The 16,245-nt window shown below is 51.6% G+C and overlaps 1 protein-coding gene across 8 annotated transcripts in view; it reads left to right on the top strand.

The window, feature by feature from the left end:
• FAM193A (family with sequence similarity 193 member A) overlaps positions 1-16,245 on the top strand; it is a 138,348-nt gene that overhangs the window by 103,937 nt on the left and 18,166 nt on the right. For all 8 annotated transcript variants that reach the window (XR_835607.3, XM_074351670.1, XM_074351666.1 and 5 more), the window contains 6 exons: positions 1,490-1,741; positions 11,145-11,343; positions 12,302-12,574; positions 13,885-14,167; positions 14,613-14,796; positions 15,921-16,151. Coding sequence is in view for 7 of the 8 variants with exons in the window: in XM_074351670.1 (XP_074207771.1) it covers positions 1,490-1,741; positions 11,145-11,343; positions 12,302-12,574; positions 13,885-14,167; positions 14,613-14,796; positions 15,921-16,151 (1,422 nt within the window). In the remaining variant the exon portion in view is untranslated. The remainder of the gene's footprint in view (positions 1-1,489; positions 1,742-11,144; positions 11,344-12,301; positions 12,575-13,884; positions 14,168-14,612; positions 14,797-15,920; positions 16,152-16,245) is intronic.

The raw sequence follows: 16,245 nt of genomic DNA, 5'->3' as shown, positions 1-16,245 counted from the left end.
CATTGATTACTCTTCTGATCTCCATTATTTCTTTCTATGTTCTTTGGGTTGGGTTTATTATCTTTTTCTAGCTTGTTGAATCTAAATCTGAAGACTTGTTTTATGGCCTAACATATATGGTCTATCCTAGATTGTGTTCCACGTGCACTTGAAAATGAAAATAATTTGTGTTCTGCCCTACTTGGGCGGAGTGTCCTATAGGTGAAAGTTTGGTCACACTGATTGTCCGCATTATTCAAGTCCCTACATCCTTACTGATTTTTCTGTCTAGTTCTACAGATTACTCAGGGAGACATTGATGTCTTCAAGTATAACTGTTGGATTATTCCTCTTTCAAATCTGCCAGTTTTTGATTCATACATTTTGGGACAGTGTTGTTGAATGTGTCTCCATGTATTGTCTCCCTAATTTAGTGGCCCTTTTGTCATTATGAAGTATTTCTTTTCTAATATTTCTTAAAGACTTTTATCTAACACTAACATAGTCACTCCAGCTGTCTTAGGGTTATTGAACACATGTTGTATGTTTTTTCACCCTTTTAATTTCAGCCTCTCTCTGTCTTTGAATCTAAAAATTGCCTTCCCATCTTTTAGTTGGGTCTTACATCGTTATCCTGCCCATCAGTCTCTGCCTGTTGTTTGGAATCCTTCATTTACATTTAGTGTAATGATTGGTGATACTTACATCTGCCTTTTTGCTGGTTATTTCTGTATGTCCCATGTTTTTTGTTCCTCTGTCCCTCCTTTACTTCCTTTTTTGTATCAAACAAAATTTTTAGTGTCTCCTTTAATTCTGTTATTGATTCTTTAATTGTGTTTTTGAGTTTAGTTTTTTAAGGGGTGTGGGGAGTTGGGAAAAGGAAGAGCCCCAGGCCAGAAGGCTAGACTCCTTCTGTTCTTACCTAAAGTTCTAGCAGATTTGCATGAATAAACGCTTCTCAATTTGTTTTTTTCCTTTGGTTGATTTCCAGAGCCTCAAAACGATTGCCTTTGACAGTTGTGTTCAGTTTTACACTTGTTTTGAGGGAGAGGAGTCACCGACTGCTTCATTCCACCTTAGCCGGAAGTCCCATCTCTGGTGCATTTTGAAGAATCTCTATGTAACCATCCGTTAAGCAGTGTGAGCCCAGCGGAGCGTGGCACCGGTGGTCTTGTTGTCCTTGGTCCCAGCTCCCCCTCTCCACTCTGCCATCTGGCCGGTCCCCTTGCCCCTGCTCAGACAGGCGCGGATGCAGGCAGGCGTGGCTGCTGCCTCGGCCGATGCCCAGCGGGGCTGAGGTGCGCACCCCCTCTCTTTTCAGGTCTCTTCAGTCCACTCCTGGGGGCCCTCGTTTACCTCGCAAGGAGGGGCCCGCTCAACCTGGGGTGTCAGGACGGGCCCTGCTGTCTTTGTATTTGCTGTGTGACTGACTCTAATTCAGTCCATACCATTCTTTTTTCCCTAAATACTAAATACTAAGTTATTAAGTACTTTTTTCCTTTCCTTTTAGGCTGAACCAGCTCCAAACACTTGTGAATGTCACGTTTGTAAACAAGAAGCGTCTGGATTGACGGCATCAGCCATGACTGCGGGGGCCCTCCCTCCTGGCCACCAGTTCCTGAGCCCCGAGAAGCCCACACACCCTGCTCTGCATCTTTACCCGCACATCCACGGACACGTGCCCTTGCACGCCGTCCCACACCTGCCACGCCCTCTTATTCACCCCACCTTGTACACGGCACCCCCCTTCACACACAGTAAGGTAAGTCAGGGCAGAGGGGGCCCGAAAGCTCACCCGTCACTAAGCTTCTCCGGGCGTCCATATTTAAACAAACAAGAGTCTGTAAATGGGCAGCTTGCATAGAACAGCATCCTCTCCTGATAGGAGGGTCTGCAGATGTTCCCTTTTGCCATAATCTCTTAAACTCTTGGAACTGTGAGCCTTTACACATGCGAGACCAATCGTAAAAGTCATGGTTTATTCCTTCAGAATTAACTGGTACATGGAGAGTGGTTCGGGGGATGTTCTAACCACCCGGGCACCTGTTCATTCTTTGCTGGTGGCCTTTTGGGCCTGGCTCTTTGTCTTCATGTGGTGGGTAAAATAATTTGAATACAGCATGGGTCCTGTGACACTGGCTGGGCTGTACCAGGTCTAAAATCACTGTGTTCTCCAAACACAAAAACGAGGACTTGCATGTAGAAGGCACGTTCTTGAGGGCGCGACCCCTGTGTGTGGCGCGGTAGAAGATTGTGCTGCCGTGCAGGTGGGCGGATGAGAGGGCTCAGGGGGCAGTCTGGAAGAGGCCTGTTCAGGACAGCAGTGAGGAGCTGGGAAAGCCTGACTTGGATGTGCTTCTGTTCAGAGAACCTCGGGCTTACAAGTGCAGTGTCTTAGACTTGGCAGTGAGATTGTTAGGCTGGTTTCATGCTTTGTACTGTAGATCGCTTTGCCTCTCTAGCTATTTTGAACTTACTTTTATTGATCCTTATCATAAACTTTTTGTTTTATTTTTTTTATCAGTTATTTTGGTTCAAGGTTAGTTCTAATCAATCAAAAATAGACTTTCCTCCCAAACTCTAGTGATTTATTATTTAAAGCAGTGATTCTCAACCGGGAGAGAAAGGGGGGACCTGACCTGGAAGGGGCTTTGTCGTCCTGCACATCACTGTGAAGTGGGGTGTGTGGAGCCTGGCGTGTGTTTGCTGGGGTGGGTGCGTGGGCCCGGGGCTGACAGCCACTGGCTCAGAATGGACTGTAGTCAGTTTGTCATGTTCTCTTACAATAAGTGCTTGGTAATCACCCGAGTTTATCCTTAAATTTTATTGGGTAGAATATTGTTCAGTTTGAACACTTAATGGTGCCTTTGTTAATAGAATGATTTTTAAATAGTATTATTCAGGTATGTGTTCAAGGCCAGGCCATTTTCATGGTCTGCCCAGCCTGCAGCCTCTTTCCCTCCGGGTGAATGTGTGAGGTGGGGAAGCTGTCAGCAGCCTGTTCTTACGTAAATGGAGCTCCATTTTCTAGTCCCTGGGGAACCACCAGGAGAAAGGAGTATAGAATGTTCTCTTATACTTTCTAGCTGGTAGAAGCTGTTTAAGAATTAGTTCCTAAAAACCTTCACGTGAAGAAGTGAAATTGACTATTCCCAAAGGCCTTTGGGACACCCTCAGGACAGCTGATGTTTCCCTGTGACTTTTGGCCTTTTCTCAGGACGTTGTAAGTGGTCTGTGGGGGTAGAGGAGAAGGGCGTCACCTGGGGTGAAGGCTGTTTTTGTGACACCTGCTGAACTCTGGTCCAGTAAGTAGATGTGAACGGTTCATGGATGAAGGGGCAACTCCAGAGGACAAGCTGTTAAGCTGTATTTCAACCACTTTACCGTTAACGTCAAGATTGTTCACTGACGCACTTCATGTACACTAGCTGGGTGCCATTTTTATTTGGAAAAATGAGATATGTTTGATAAAGTACTTTATTTGTGCCTGGTGTAAAAATGTTTGTTTCTCTAGCAGTCTTGCATCGTCACTTAACCGGGCTTTGCCGAGCGTGTCTGTGTCATCCGAGTTAGTTTGACTGAGTTGAACACGAGGCCGCGACTGCAGCGAAGCGCCGGGGCGGCAGGGGCTCCTTCTCCGGAGGAGCGAGCTGCGCTGGGAGGACACGCGCTCGCCTTCCGCTGCGGCGCCGCGCGCCCTCCTGTCCGGGCGCTTCTCGCCTGCTTCTGTTTCCGCGTCCTCGGGCCCTTAGGATTTCCTGCTCTGGTGAAATGGCGGCTGCTGTCACCTCCAAGACTTCATGTCGGTTCAGTAGGGATTCTTTCCATTCATGCTTCTGCCACCGTGGGCAAATAGTCGTACCTAAAATGCTTGGAATGAGTACTGTGAAAATTTTACTTTCTTGAAATTAGGAAAACTTGAAGACTGTTTCTGTTTTCAGAGTGGTCTTCGTGCCGATGATGTGTTTAATTCATACGTTGAGGTATGTTATTTGAAAGTTGGAAGTAGTTGCAGGAGGCAAATAACAGTGATGAAATACTAGAGGAAGAAACTGTAAATGACAGGGAATTTAATTCCCAAATGTTTGAGAATTCCCTGGCTATCTTTCTGTTACTGATTTCTACTTTAATTCCATTGTGGTCTGAGAGCAGACACTGTATGATTTCTGTTGTTCTGAATTTGTAAACGTGTGCTCTATGGCCCCAAATGTGGTCTCTCTTGGTGAATGTTCCGTGTTCCTTAAGAGGAATGCGCGGCTGCTGGTCTGGGGTGAAGTAGCCTGTAGCTGTCCGTTACATGAGTTGATAGGTGGTGCCTCTGGGTTCGGTTGTGTCCCTGCTGACCTCTGCCTGCCGGGCCTGTTTATTCCTGACAGAGGGAAGTGGACGACACCAACTGCAACATCTCTCCTTGAAGTTCTATTAGCTTTTGCCCCACGTGGTTTGATGCTCTTTTGCTAGATGCTTACGTGTTGAGAATTGCTGCATGTTCTTAGGGAATTGACCCTTTCATTGTCAACACCCCTCTTATCCTTGATAATTTCCTTGCTCTGAAGTCGGATCTGTCTGAAGTTGGTGTGGCTGCTCCAGCTTTTGATTAGTGTTACATGGTATATCTTCTGCATTCTCTTACTTTTAACTTAAAGAGAGCTTTGTATTTTGTAGGTTTCTTGTAGACAGATGGAATGGGTCTTGCTTTTTAATATACTGTGATAATCTCTGTATTTTCATTGGTATGTTTAGACCGTTGACGTTTAAAGTGTTTGTAACTGTTTCTTATTCATTACCAAAGGCTTATTTTTCTGCCTTCTCTGCTTTTAATTGAACGTCTTCTGACTCCATTTTTTCTCCTTCCTCAGCATATCAGTTGTACCTTTTTTTGTTTAATTTTAGCAGTTGTATTAGAATATACATTTTAACTGACCTAAATCCTTCAGATACCACCATTCGACGTCATGTGCAGTGTAGGTGCTTTTTAACCGATTGTCCCCAGTCCCTCCCTCCCACCCCCGTGACAGTGCCGTCATGATCCTCATTTATCTGAATGTTAATCACCCGGTACGTTGCTGTTACTACATTAAACAGTTACGTTTCAGATCAGTTAGTGATGAGAAGAGGAAGAGACTCCCTTTCACTTGTGCTTGTCCCTTCTCCGTTGCTCTCCCTGTCTTCATGTGGATCCACGCGTCTGACCTACGTCATTTTCCTTCTGCCTGGGGAAAGTCCTCCGTTGTTTCTTGCAGGGCAGGCCTGCTGGAGGCGCACTCCCTCAGTCTTCGTCTGTCTGAGGAGGTCTTGGCTTCTCCTTCACTTTTGAAGGATGATTTCACTGGATACAGAATTCTAGGTTGGTAGGGTTTTTTCTTTCCCCACTTAAAGCATAGTTAATTCCACTCTTTTCTTGCTTGCATGGTTTTGGATGAGCTGTGCTCTGTGTTCCTTGCTCTGTAGGCACAGGGGTTGCTCTCCCGTCCTCCCGCCCTCTGCTGCTTCCAAGGATTCTTTTGTCTTTGGGTTTCTGCAGCTGGAGTGTGGCATGCCTGGGGTAGGTTTGGGGCGCTCTGTTCTGTTTGGTGTTCTCCAGGCCTCCTGAATCTGTACTTTGGTGTCTGTCGTTAGTTTTGGAAAGTTATCGGCTGTTACTACTTCAAATATTTCTGCTGCCTGTCCTCTCTCCTGTCCTAACCTGTTACGCGAGGTAAACATCTCCTGAAATTGCACCGTAGTTCTTGGATTTTTTTTTTTTTTTTTTGGGTCGTTGGTGGGGTGATTTTTGGTTTTTGTTTGTTTGAATTCTTGTTTCTCTTTGCATCTCAGTTTGAGAAGTTTCTCATGACATGCCTCGACACTCAGTGCGCCGGTTCCTTCTTTGGCTGTGTCCAGTCTGCTGACTCTTCGTTTCCATTACGGCGTTTTTTATTTCTAACATTTCTTTTTGATTCTTTCTTACACTCTCTGCTTCTGTTTCTCATTTGTTCCTGCATGTTGGATACTTTTTCCATTAGAACCCGGAGCATTTTAGTGATTTTAAATGCCCTGTCTGATAGTTCCCAGCCGTCTAATTTTCGTATCCCCGCTTCCCTGTTGTGCTGTCTCTCTGAGCTTCTGCCCTTCTCACCTGGAGCTTGTCTCCTTGTCTTACATTCTATTCAGAGAACTTCTTTGGATCAGTCTTCTATTTAAGTGATTCTCTTAACTGTGTCTGATCTGCCACTTAAGTTTGAATTTTTAATCCCACCTGTAATTCGTATTTCTAAGCTTTATTTTTCATATATGTTAGCAACTTTTTATATTCTCTTGTTCCTTGATCACTTTTTCTTTCATCTTTCCTTTCTTTAAGCATTTTTCACATAGTTGTTCTGTGTTTGAATGAAACCTGGAGGATCTAAATGTTTTTATTATGAGGTCATGTTCCGTCAGTTCGCTCTGCGAGAACCCTGGGGCCCTGAGTAGGGCTGCTTCCTCAAGAGAGGGCTTCCCTCTGTTGCTGCAAAGGTGCCAGCAGGGCTCTGACCCTGGGCCTCCAGCTCCTCTCGACAGTCTCCAGATCGCCGGTCTCTCGTGGGACCGCAGACTTGACTCCGTCGCTGTCCGATAGTGCGCAAGCCTTCAGGGCAGCCGCCCCTCCCCGCCTCTGCTTGTTCCTGGGTTTTTTTTTTGGTTTTTGTTTTTTTGTTTTGTTTTTTTTACAAAATGAGGCAAGATTCTTCATTGAAGAGGCAGGAGGTAAATTATTAATAATTTATAGTTCTTTTGCCTTAATTCATAGAGTGAAGTAAATATTTTGTTCAGTTGTCAGTTTCTGATTATGTACATATTTTAATGAAAAATTGAAAATCCCTTTTAGACAAGTATTTCTAAAAGAGCAGTATTGCTTTTTTGTGTATCTGTTTTTATTGAAGGGCAGTCAGTTTACAACGTTGTGTCAGTTTCTGGTGCGCGGTGTAACGCTCCAGTCACACACGGACATGCACACATTCGCCTTCATGCTCTTGTCTGCTTGACCCTGTTCTTCGTGCTGTCTTCTTACCGCTTCTTCAGGAGAGGTTTCCCTTGCTTGCTCTCTGTAGCTCAGCACTTTGTTACAAAGGTATTTGGTGCCTTCATCTGGGACATAGAGTGAAGTGCCCCCCACCCCTTACTGGACAAAACCCAAGTGGAGGGAGAACTCTGACCCTCAAGGGAAGAGCAGGGAGGGCTGCCCGTTTTGCTCCTTCACAGCGCAGCCTCAGCTGCCACGGCCCAGGAGCAGTGCTCGAGGCTTCCAACTTTATATCCTGTGTCTTTTCCACCTGGAAGACGTGTGATGAAGCCACTGCCACACTGACAAGGGCCTATAAATGAAGGCGGAGACGTGTCCTGAAGTCTCCAGAGGAGCATGAGGAATGTTGGGGAATAGTCAGGGAGCTCAGTGCATCGAGTGGAGCCTGGTGACATGGTTCCCACATGGCTCTGGGCGTGTGCACCTGTCACCTCCGACGCTGGGTTATTATGAGCAACCACTGCAAGTGTGTCTCATAGAGTGAAACATGGCACAGCTGTAAGTTCAGGGGGCACTTGGGGGAGAAGAGAGCTGTGTGAAAGTTGAGACGTAAATAGATTGCCCTTGGGTCATGCTGTGACTTTGATCTGTGTTGTACCTCAGAGGCAGTATTCAGCTCTTCTGACCCAAGTAATAGCAGCACAGAAGTGCTGCCCGAGCCCTTCACCAGCCGTGGCAGCATGCTGACGAGCCTTGGTGAGAGAAACGCAGGGCCGAGGGCCTCCCCGTGGGGCGACTGGGCCCCTCCTGTCTGAGGACTCGGCGGGGCAGCCTCTTGCCTCCGTGTCCGTGGCATCTGGGGTGACGTGTTGGGGAGCGAGACAGGCTGGGCCTTAGGGCTCCTGCTTGGACTCAAGAGGAGCGCATGGTGAAGGCAGTCAGTGTGTGTCAGAGCTTCCATTTAAAGCAGAGTCCGCTTTCTTGTGAATCACTTTGCTATCAAGGTGGAGAGCAGCCGACACTTAGGTAATTGGCACTGTGGATTTGTGTAAAGGCTGAAATCAGCGGTGTAGTTTAATGCACTGTCCACGTGTTGAGAGACTTGTTGACACGTCACCAGGGACTCTGGAGGCACGGCCCTGGGGTGCTCTAGTGACGGGGCTGCTTTTTTTCTGACGGAAACCCGCGGTGGCTTGTGCAGGAGCACTCCTGCAAACAGGGCTCGTTTGTTCCAGACCCTCTGTCCCCATGGTCCCTACAAATGGACCCATTTCCAGTGGACGGGCTTCTGAGGAGTGAATCGCATGCACGTCTCCAGTGGGTCCGGGTCATGGTTGTGGCCCCTTCTTCCTCTGAGCGAGCCTCTGTTCGGCACTTGTTGAACATCCAGTGTGTACCGGGCCCTGTGCTGCCCACCAGGACAATGAAAACCAGCTCTTCGCGGGCCCTGTTTGCAGAGATCCCACAGTCTAAAGAGAAGATGAAATCATAAACTTGAAAAATCAAACCACCGTGATGTACCTTTTCAGAAATTGTAGGTGCGAAGTAGAGCAGTAACACCGGGGGGCTGTCCGGCCGGTGGGTGATTCTGCAGAGTGGTGAGGCTGGAGTCGGGCTTCAAAGGACATGCCCTGGGGAGACGGGGCAGCGGGGGGGAGGGGGTGGTCAGGAACTCCTTGAGTAGCTTCTGAGCCCTGAATCAGCTGCTGCTGTCGCGGGCTGACAGCTGGGCGAGCGAGGTGACACTGCCCCCCAGCGGCTGGCTGCCCCCCCCCATCAGGCGTTTGCCCTTTAGCAGGAAGTCCTCAAGACTGAGAAACCTTCCATTTGACTGTTACTTTTCCTCAGTCCCTTCTCAGCAAAGCAGCTCGTAGTTGGTCACACTTTGTGGAAACTGGCATCCGTGGGAGTGCAGTTTTATCCCTTCCTCACTCCTGCCCCGGGTGGGGCTTCCCCGCCAGCAACTCCCAGATCAGGTTCCTGCTTTGACCTTGGATCCAGTCCAGACCCGTGTCTTCCCACCTTCACATCCTGAATGTCCGCCCCAGCCTCACCCTCCACCTTCGTTGCTCTGAGCCCGGTCGGGTCAGTAGACGTGCGGAGCTGTCCAGCTGCCCGGGTGGCGTGGCGGCCCACCCCTCCCTGCACTGTGGGCAGCGGGGCTGGGACGGGGTGGGGGCTGCTCTTTGCCCAGCGAGACCCACCTTAGCACTCCCGAAGGGCTTCCCGTGGGCCAGATGAAGCACTGCACACCTGACACTGGTTTAATTCTTACCACGTCCCCTGGAGGTAGGTATTTCCAAATTAGAGATGAGAAAACTAAAGCACAAGAAGATTGAGCAATTTGCCTGAGGTCACACAGCTAGTAAAAGGGAGAGCTGGCGTCTGAACCCTCAGCCTGTGCGGCCCAAGGCTGCGAATGGGACGAGAGTTCACATCCAGCTCCGTCACGGTCCATGCGTCCCAGGGATGGAGCCAAAGATGGCAGTTCTGACTCGAGGGTGGCCACAGACTCAGACGTTGCCCGGACAGTTCAGAGCCCTTTCTCTCCTGTCCGTCTTCCCGCCATTGCTTCCTGACTCCTCACCCTGTACTAACCGCTTTCAGTGTCATCCTTGCCCCTTCTGGCTCACTCGGCAGATTGTCGCCACTGGGTCCTTCTAGTAAACTGAGGAGATCATCTCTTCCTGCTGCTTAGAACCCTCTGTGGCTCCCTAGCCCCTTCAGGACAGGAGTCACATGGAGACGTGGCCCTGCAGCCTGTCGGGTTGGCCACCTGTGCTCTGTCCTGTCCCTTCCCCCTTTGCCCCAGTTGGGCCCTCAGTGTTCTGCCAGACCATCAGCTGCTCTTGGGAATCCTCCCCAGACCCTCCCACTTGAGCACACAGCCTCACTGCACATTTCTGTGTCCCTGAGGATGTTCCCAGGCAGACCTTTGCTCCCCTGAGTGGGCCCATCCTCCCGGTGTGCAGACCTGAGTGGGAAAGCTGTGGGCCAGCATCAGCAGGTGCTGGGGCAGCAGGGCCGGGATCCAGGCAGCCCCGCCCTCGTGAAGCTTGCGTAACGTGAGGAAGGCAGAGTGAAACCCATAGGTTACAAGTGGGTCTTCAGTTACAACTGTGGTGAGGGCTGAGAGGGACAATTACGGATTTTAGTGTGTTTGATGGGAGGGCCCACCTGGGTCTCGGGTGTTGGGTGGTGAGAGCAAAGGCAGTGATGGTTTTTCCAAGGAAGTGCTATCTAGGCTGTGGCCGGGAGGATAACCCAGGTCAGCAAGGTCAGGGGCTGAGGTTAGGATGTTCTGGAGTGTGGACACAGCGTGGGCATGTCGTGGGTCAAGAAGTAGCCCGAAGTCTGAGGACCAAGGGAGGACCCGTGTATCCTGGGGCGTGGCGGGCAGGAGGGTCATGGACAGGCCGGGCCACGTGCAGGACTTTGGATTTTATGTCAGAGCAGCGGGAGCCACTGGCACAGCCTAAGCAGGGGAGTGACACACCCTCACTTACACCCAGAAAGCCACCCCGGTGCTACAGGGGGAGATGGCGTCAGGAATCGGGGCGGAGGCAGGGGGCTGTGAGGTGGGGCTGAGGGAGGGCGGGCCGAAGGTGCCCGGGTGTGTGCAGGGAGCAGCCGACAGCTAGTCACTTCACGAATATGTGGACCGCAACTTCAGACAAGGGTCTGCCCCGGGGCGGGAGGGGAGTGGTTCAGAGCTCAGCGTAAAATCCATCCTTCTTCAGGCCTGTACTGCACTTTGCCCAAGTGTGAGAGAACAGTGTAAGAGTTTGCCATTTTTATCAGTGATCCCGAAGTTGTCTTTTTAGCAGCGATCTTGAAAATGTCAGGTGAGAACCAGCCGTAGGAACAGGTCTCATGCAAACGGGCCTCGTGTGCAGTGTGACCAGGGAGGAGTGTTAGAAGTGACCGAGTTGTCTGAAGTCTGTTGGATCGATTCCACGAGCACCAATTGCGTTTAAGACCTACGTCTGGTTCACGTCTGCCGCGCCGCGTGCAGCCTCGCAGGTGACCCAGGGAGCGCTCCTCGAGGTGTGTTCAGCCGCGACGCTGGTTTGCGGCAAGCCTACCCCACAAGGTTTCAGCAATGACTTGTCTGTTTCTAGTTTAACTGCTCAGGTAAACAGAATATAAATTTTGATATGTGATTAGAACTTTTTTTTTGTAGGCTTTACCGCCAGCACCTGTTCAGAATCACACAAATAAGCATCAGGTATTCAGTGCATCTCTTCAAGACCATATTTACCCGAGCTGTTTTGGGAGTGCTCCAGAGTGGAATAGTTCTAAATTTATAAGTCTTTGGGGATCAGAAGTGATGAATGATAAGAACTGGAACCCTGGCGCGTTCTTGCCAGATACAGTTTCTGGTAAGGAACTTGTTAACACTTTCTTAAAGTTTAAACTGGCCTGAGCTGTGTGGATTGCGTCCCCGTCCCTGTCCTTTCTGGGAGGGGCCCTGGAGTGGCCGAGCCTAGGCTGCTGCTTCCCCTCGCCCCGCCTCTGGTGGGGGACCCCGGGCCCGCCCCCTCTCATCTGCCGCCAGTCAGGCCCCACTGCACCGACCAGCAGAGCGAGTGCAGCCGCTGGCCAGCCAGGCCTGTGGACGCTGGGTCCCTCCCGTCCCAGGGCTGCTGGGCGTCTTGTCTCCAGGGTTGGCGTTCGGCCTTTGGTCCTCGAGCAGCGGTAGCAACTGGACCTCAGCCTGGGGCACTGGGGTGGCGCGGCCTGAACACTGTGACTTAATGCTCCTTTTCTCTCTTTCTGTATTGACTGACCCCCCCCCACCCCACAATGGGATCTGTCCCCTCTAACAAGCACCTTCCTCCCAGCTGCCTCCGCTGCTGAGATGTGGCTGTCTCTTCAGTAGCAGGGTAGGGCACACCTGAAAAGGGGCTGGTACCTGTGCCTCTTCTCTGTTTCATGTGATTAGAGCCCCTGAGGGCCCCACACCCACCCCTGCATGTGCTCAGAACAGCAAGCTAGACTTGACATCTGGTCTGTGCTTGGAAAGAGTTTCTAGCTGTGTGACCTTGGGCAAGTTGCTTAGCCTCTCTGAGCCTCAGTTTCTTCATCTTTAGCATACGAATAATAGTACTAAGCTCAGAAAGTAGTGTTAAGACATTAAATCAAATGACTTTTGGAGAGCACCCAGCACAGGAATTAGCACACAGTAGGGGCTCAGTACATTTTTTCCTGGATGAGAACCAGCCAACTCACATGGTCCCAGCCCCAGGGTTCATAGTCCAGGCAGCGGGTGTCCTTTAGGTTTTAGCTGAATGCTAGCTATGTCTTTGAGAAGCTTAATTTTCCCATTCTTCTCTGAAGGGAGTGATATGTTAGGGCCAGCACTCTCAGAAACAAGACCTGAAGCCCTTCCACCTCCATCTAGTGGTGAAACACCTGCAGTTTCGGAGAGTAAGGAGAAAAAAAATGCTGCAAAAAAGAAGTGTTTGTACAATTTCCAAGATGCTTTTATGGAAGCGAACAAAGTTGTGATGGCCACCTCGTCAGCCACCTCCTCCGTGTCCTGCACGGCCACCACGGTGCAGTCCAGCAACAGCCAGTTCAAGGTGTCATCCAAGAGACCACCTTCCCTAGGTAAGGCCCCAGCTCGCGGGACCCCCAGGATCGGCTGGCTCTGGGTATCTGCTGCTGCTTCCTGGCCAGAGACGTCAGTGCAGCTGAACAGCCGGGAGTGCTCACACACCACGAGCGTGTCCTCGGGGCTCTGTTAGGGTTTTCCTGTGTCACATCACTCTCTCCGGGGCCTTGTCACACTGTCCTGCCTTTGCTCTCTGCACTTGCTGTTCTGTGATGGGAAGAGGCCATTGCTCTGTGGGCACGTGGAGAGGGGCTGATGGGGCTGCTGCCTGGCCTGGATGTGGCCCTGCTGCCACTCGGACCCTTGTGTGGGGGTGACGTCACTGTCCCACTGGTCAGAGCTCAGGGAGCAGTCAGAGACCAGTGACAGATGGCAGGGGATCTGGGAACGGGATCCAAGAGGCCTCGCCAGCCAAGGTTAGGCCAGTGTGAGCATCAGAGGTGACAGAGTGGGTTGTGGCACACAGCCCAGTCAGGGTCCCCGAGGCGCTCGAGGTGGGGCGGGAGAGCTCTTCTCCAGAGACGCTGGCCGCTGCCACACGTTTGCAGGGACCACGGCCAGGCAGTGTCGTCAGTGGGGGTGGGGACACTGGGTGCCAGTTCAGGGAGTGCGGCACCCCTGGGCGGCCGGCAGATGACCACGGAAGATAAGGTGCCCGTCACTGCAGGCGTCTGGCCAGCCGCCCCTGCACAGCTGGCCACATGTAGCCTCACCGACAGGAGCAGGCATGTTCGGTGCCTCCTGTGCAGTCAGGTGGGAAGAGCCCGCAGAACTGCAGCTCTGCAAAGTTCGTGCCTGAAACATCCCAGACAAATCTAACCCGAGACTATAAATCCAAAGTTGTGGACAGCTGGCCTCGGGTGACAAAATGTCAGGGTTGTGGAAGGAAAAAAGAAAGTTTAGAAGAGGTGGGTTGGGGGGAAAGCTGCACAGGACACGTGGGGAGACAGGAGGAGTGCACCAGCCGAGACACCACATCAACGTTAATGTCCCGTGTGGCGAAAACAGCAAAGTGTGCGCATCCTAGGAGTCCAGGCTGGAGCGTTTAGGAGTGAGTGAGTGTAGCTAGCTTCCAAATGTTGAGCCAAAAACAAGTGTGAGTGTGAGAGAGAAATAAAGTAAATGTAATGAATATGAAATCGGGATGAATCCAGGTGAAGGGTGCGTGCGTGTTCTTGGTACGATACCTTCAGGTTTTCTGAGATTTGAACATTTTCAGACCACGAGCTGGTAAAAGAGTTTTAAGTCGGGAGCGCGAAAGTCTCCTGCCTGGGCTGTTGCGGTGACTCCCGTGTGTCTGACGCAGGTGAGGTCTTCCACGGCGTCAACAAGGAGGACCACAGGCACGGGGTGCCAGCCGCCCCCAGGAACAGCCCCACCGGTTTGGCACCGCTGCCCGCTCTCACCCCCGCCGCCCTCCCGCCAGCCTCCACGCCTCACCTTGCAAATCTTGCAGCCCCATCCTTCCCCAAAACTGCCACCACCTCTCCCGGGTTTGTGGATTCGCGCAAGAGCTTCTGTCCTGCTCCTGTGGCACCCCCGCCCCCCACCACAGACAGCTCCATGAGCGCACCTCCCAGCGTCTGCAGGTGAGCCGGGCCCTGCTGGGGAAGGCTGGGAGCACTGTGGGTGTGGGCGCCGCGCCTGGGTCCGTGCAGCGGGGCGGGGGCTCCAGTCTCTGCCCCAGCTCTGCGGAGCCAGGCCACCGCGGACCGCACTCTGACCACCACCGGACCGCCAGCCGCGTCAGTCGGGGGCGGGCCTGGGTGTTTGGAGTCGTATTTGTTTTACCTTGATCAAAAAGCAACACAGTGAGCACTCAGCAGGGTTTTTTTTTAAAGGCAGTTTTTGTTACTTTGGGACTCCCTCTTAGGAGCCCCCAGGATGGAGCGGCAGTGGGAGGGACAGTGGAGGGACCGCGTGCTGACAGCCCCCAGGTCTGCTCGCGGTCGCCGGGGGGCCGGTCGGGAGGACGTGTCACCCCGGGTGGGGGGCTGCTTGCTGATGGTGCCTGCGCGGTGTGCTCTTTTGCAGTGACCCCGACTGCGAGGGGCACCGCTGCGAGAACGGTGTCTACGACCCGCAGCAGGACGACGGGGACGAGAGCGCGGACGAGGACAGCTGCTCCGAGCACAGCTCCAGCACCTCGACCTCCACCAACCAGAAGGAGGGCAAGTACTGCGACTGCTGCTACTGTGAGTTCTTCGGGCACGGCGGGGTAAGTGCCGGCCTCGGCGCCGCGGGGCCTCGGCGGGTCCCGGGGCACCGCGCTCGTGCCTAGATGCACGCGGTGGCTGCTTGTAAACTGCAGGGTTTACAGTTATCTAAGTTTACGTTAGAATTGTAAGGCATGCAAGCCTCTTGGCAAGAATAATACACAGGTTGAATTCAGGGTCTGGTTGTATCGTGTGTGAAGCTGTGTTTGCATTGTGGTTAAAATCAAGATACGGTCGAAAGCAGCGGCTCCACTCCTAGCTTGTACTGACCCTAAAGAAATAATGAAAAATGTTTGCCCAAAGGTTCCGTTATAAGGGTCTCATCACTGCATTTTTGCATGTGTTTGTGATTTTTTTAAATCGTTGAGGGAGGGGCCTACTAGCTCTCTGGGCGCAGAAGTAGTTGAGCTCTGCGGTGGACAGCCGTGCGGATAGGGCTGGGCCCGTGGTCTAGCGAGCTTGACCAGAGTGTGTGGGGACGCGCCGCTGCCTGCGCCTCCCCCCGGGGCGGTCATGCCGCCCGTGCAAGCAGGTGTCAGCCCCAGTGCTGGGGCGGGCGGCGGGCGGAGCCAGGGCTGGTGGCGGGGTTCTTTCTCTACTTTGGTTCTGTCCGTGCTTCCTGATAGACACGTGCACTTGCTGGTAGTAGTCGGTGAGAAGCTTTGGCAGTGGGATCGGGGCTGATTGTTTCTTCTCGGCACTGATAGGAAACCTGCAAGTGGGTGGAAAGACACTGCAGGTGCTTGTTGGCGTGAAAAGACGTGGGAAATGCGTTCACTAGTGCTTGTAATTGCTCCTTTCTCAGTTTAAAAATAGCCGTTGTGTACACAGTTGTACACGCCCTGCATTAAAGATCTATGTTCGTGGAGGGTCTGTGTTCAGATCTTTCATGAACATAGAAGCTTGACAGATTACTGCCGGAATACTTACTGCCTCTGGGCAACTTGGTGGCAGGTTTTTCTTTTTCCTGCCGTTTGTTTCTTATTTATTTACTTTTCATGATGAACAGGTATTACTTGAATAATAAGAAAAATTCATTTTTAATTTTATGCTCTGAGATTTGTTGTATTCAAAATCATTAAAACTTGAAACTTAACTTAGTTACATTTTTGTTTAATTGTCTTAGCCTCCAGCTGCACCAACCAGTAGAAATTACGCAGAAATGAGGGAGAAGCTTCGTTTACGGCTGACCAAGAGGAAGGAAGAGCAACCCAAAAAAGCGGACCAGCTCTCGGACAGGGAGAGCGTGGTCGACCACCGGCGTGTGGAGGACCTGCTGCGGTTCATCAACAGCTCGGAGCCCAAGCCGGCCAGCAGCAGCCGGGCGGCCAAGCGCGCGCGGCACAAGCAGAGGAAGGTAGGCGGGCTGCGCTGCCCCGGGCGCCCCGGCCGCTTCTGCCAGCCTGGGCCAGGCTCTGCTTCAGGACCTGTGTTGTCTGTCCAGGACACGG

This window comes from Camelus bactrianus, chromosome 2 (assembly GCF_048773025.1).
Source record: "Camelus bactrianus isolate YW-2024 breed Bactrian camel chromosome 2, ASM4877302v1, whole genome shotgun sequence".
In the NCBI taxonomy this organism is placed as follows: Eukaryota; Metazoa; Chordata; class Mammalia; order Artiodactyla; family Camelidae; genus Camelus; species Camelus bactrianus.
Note: the sequence above shows the minus strand (reverse complement) of the source record. Positions and strands in the feature narration are given on the sequence as shown.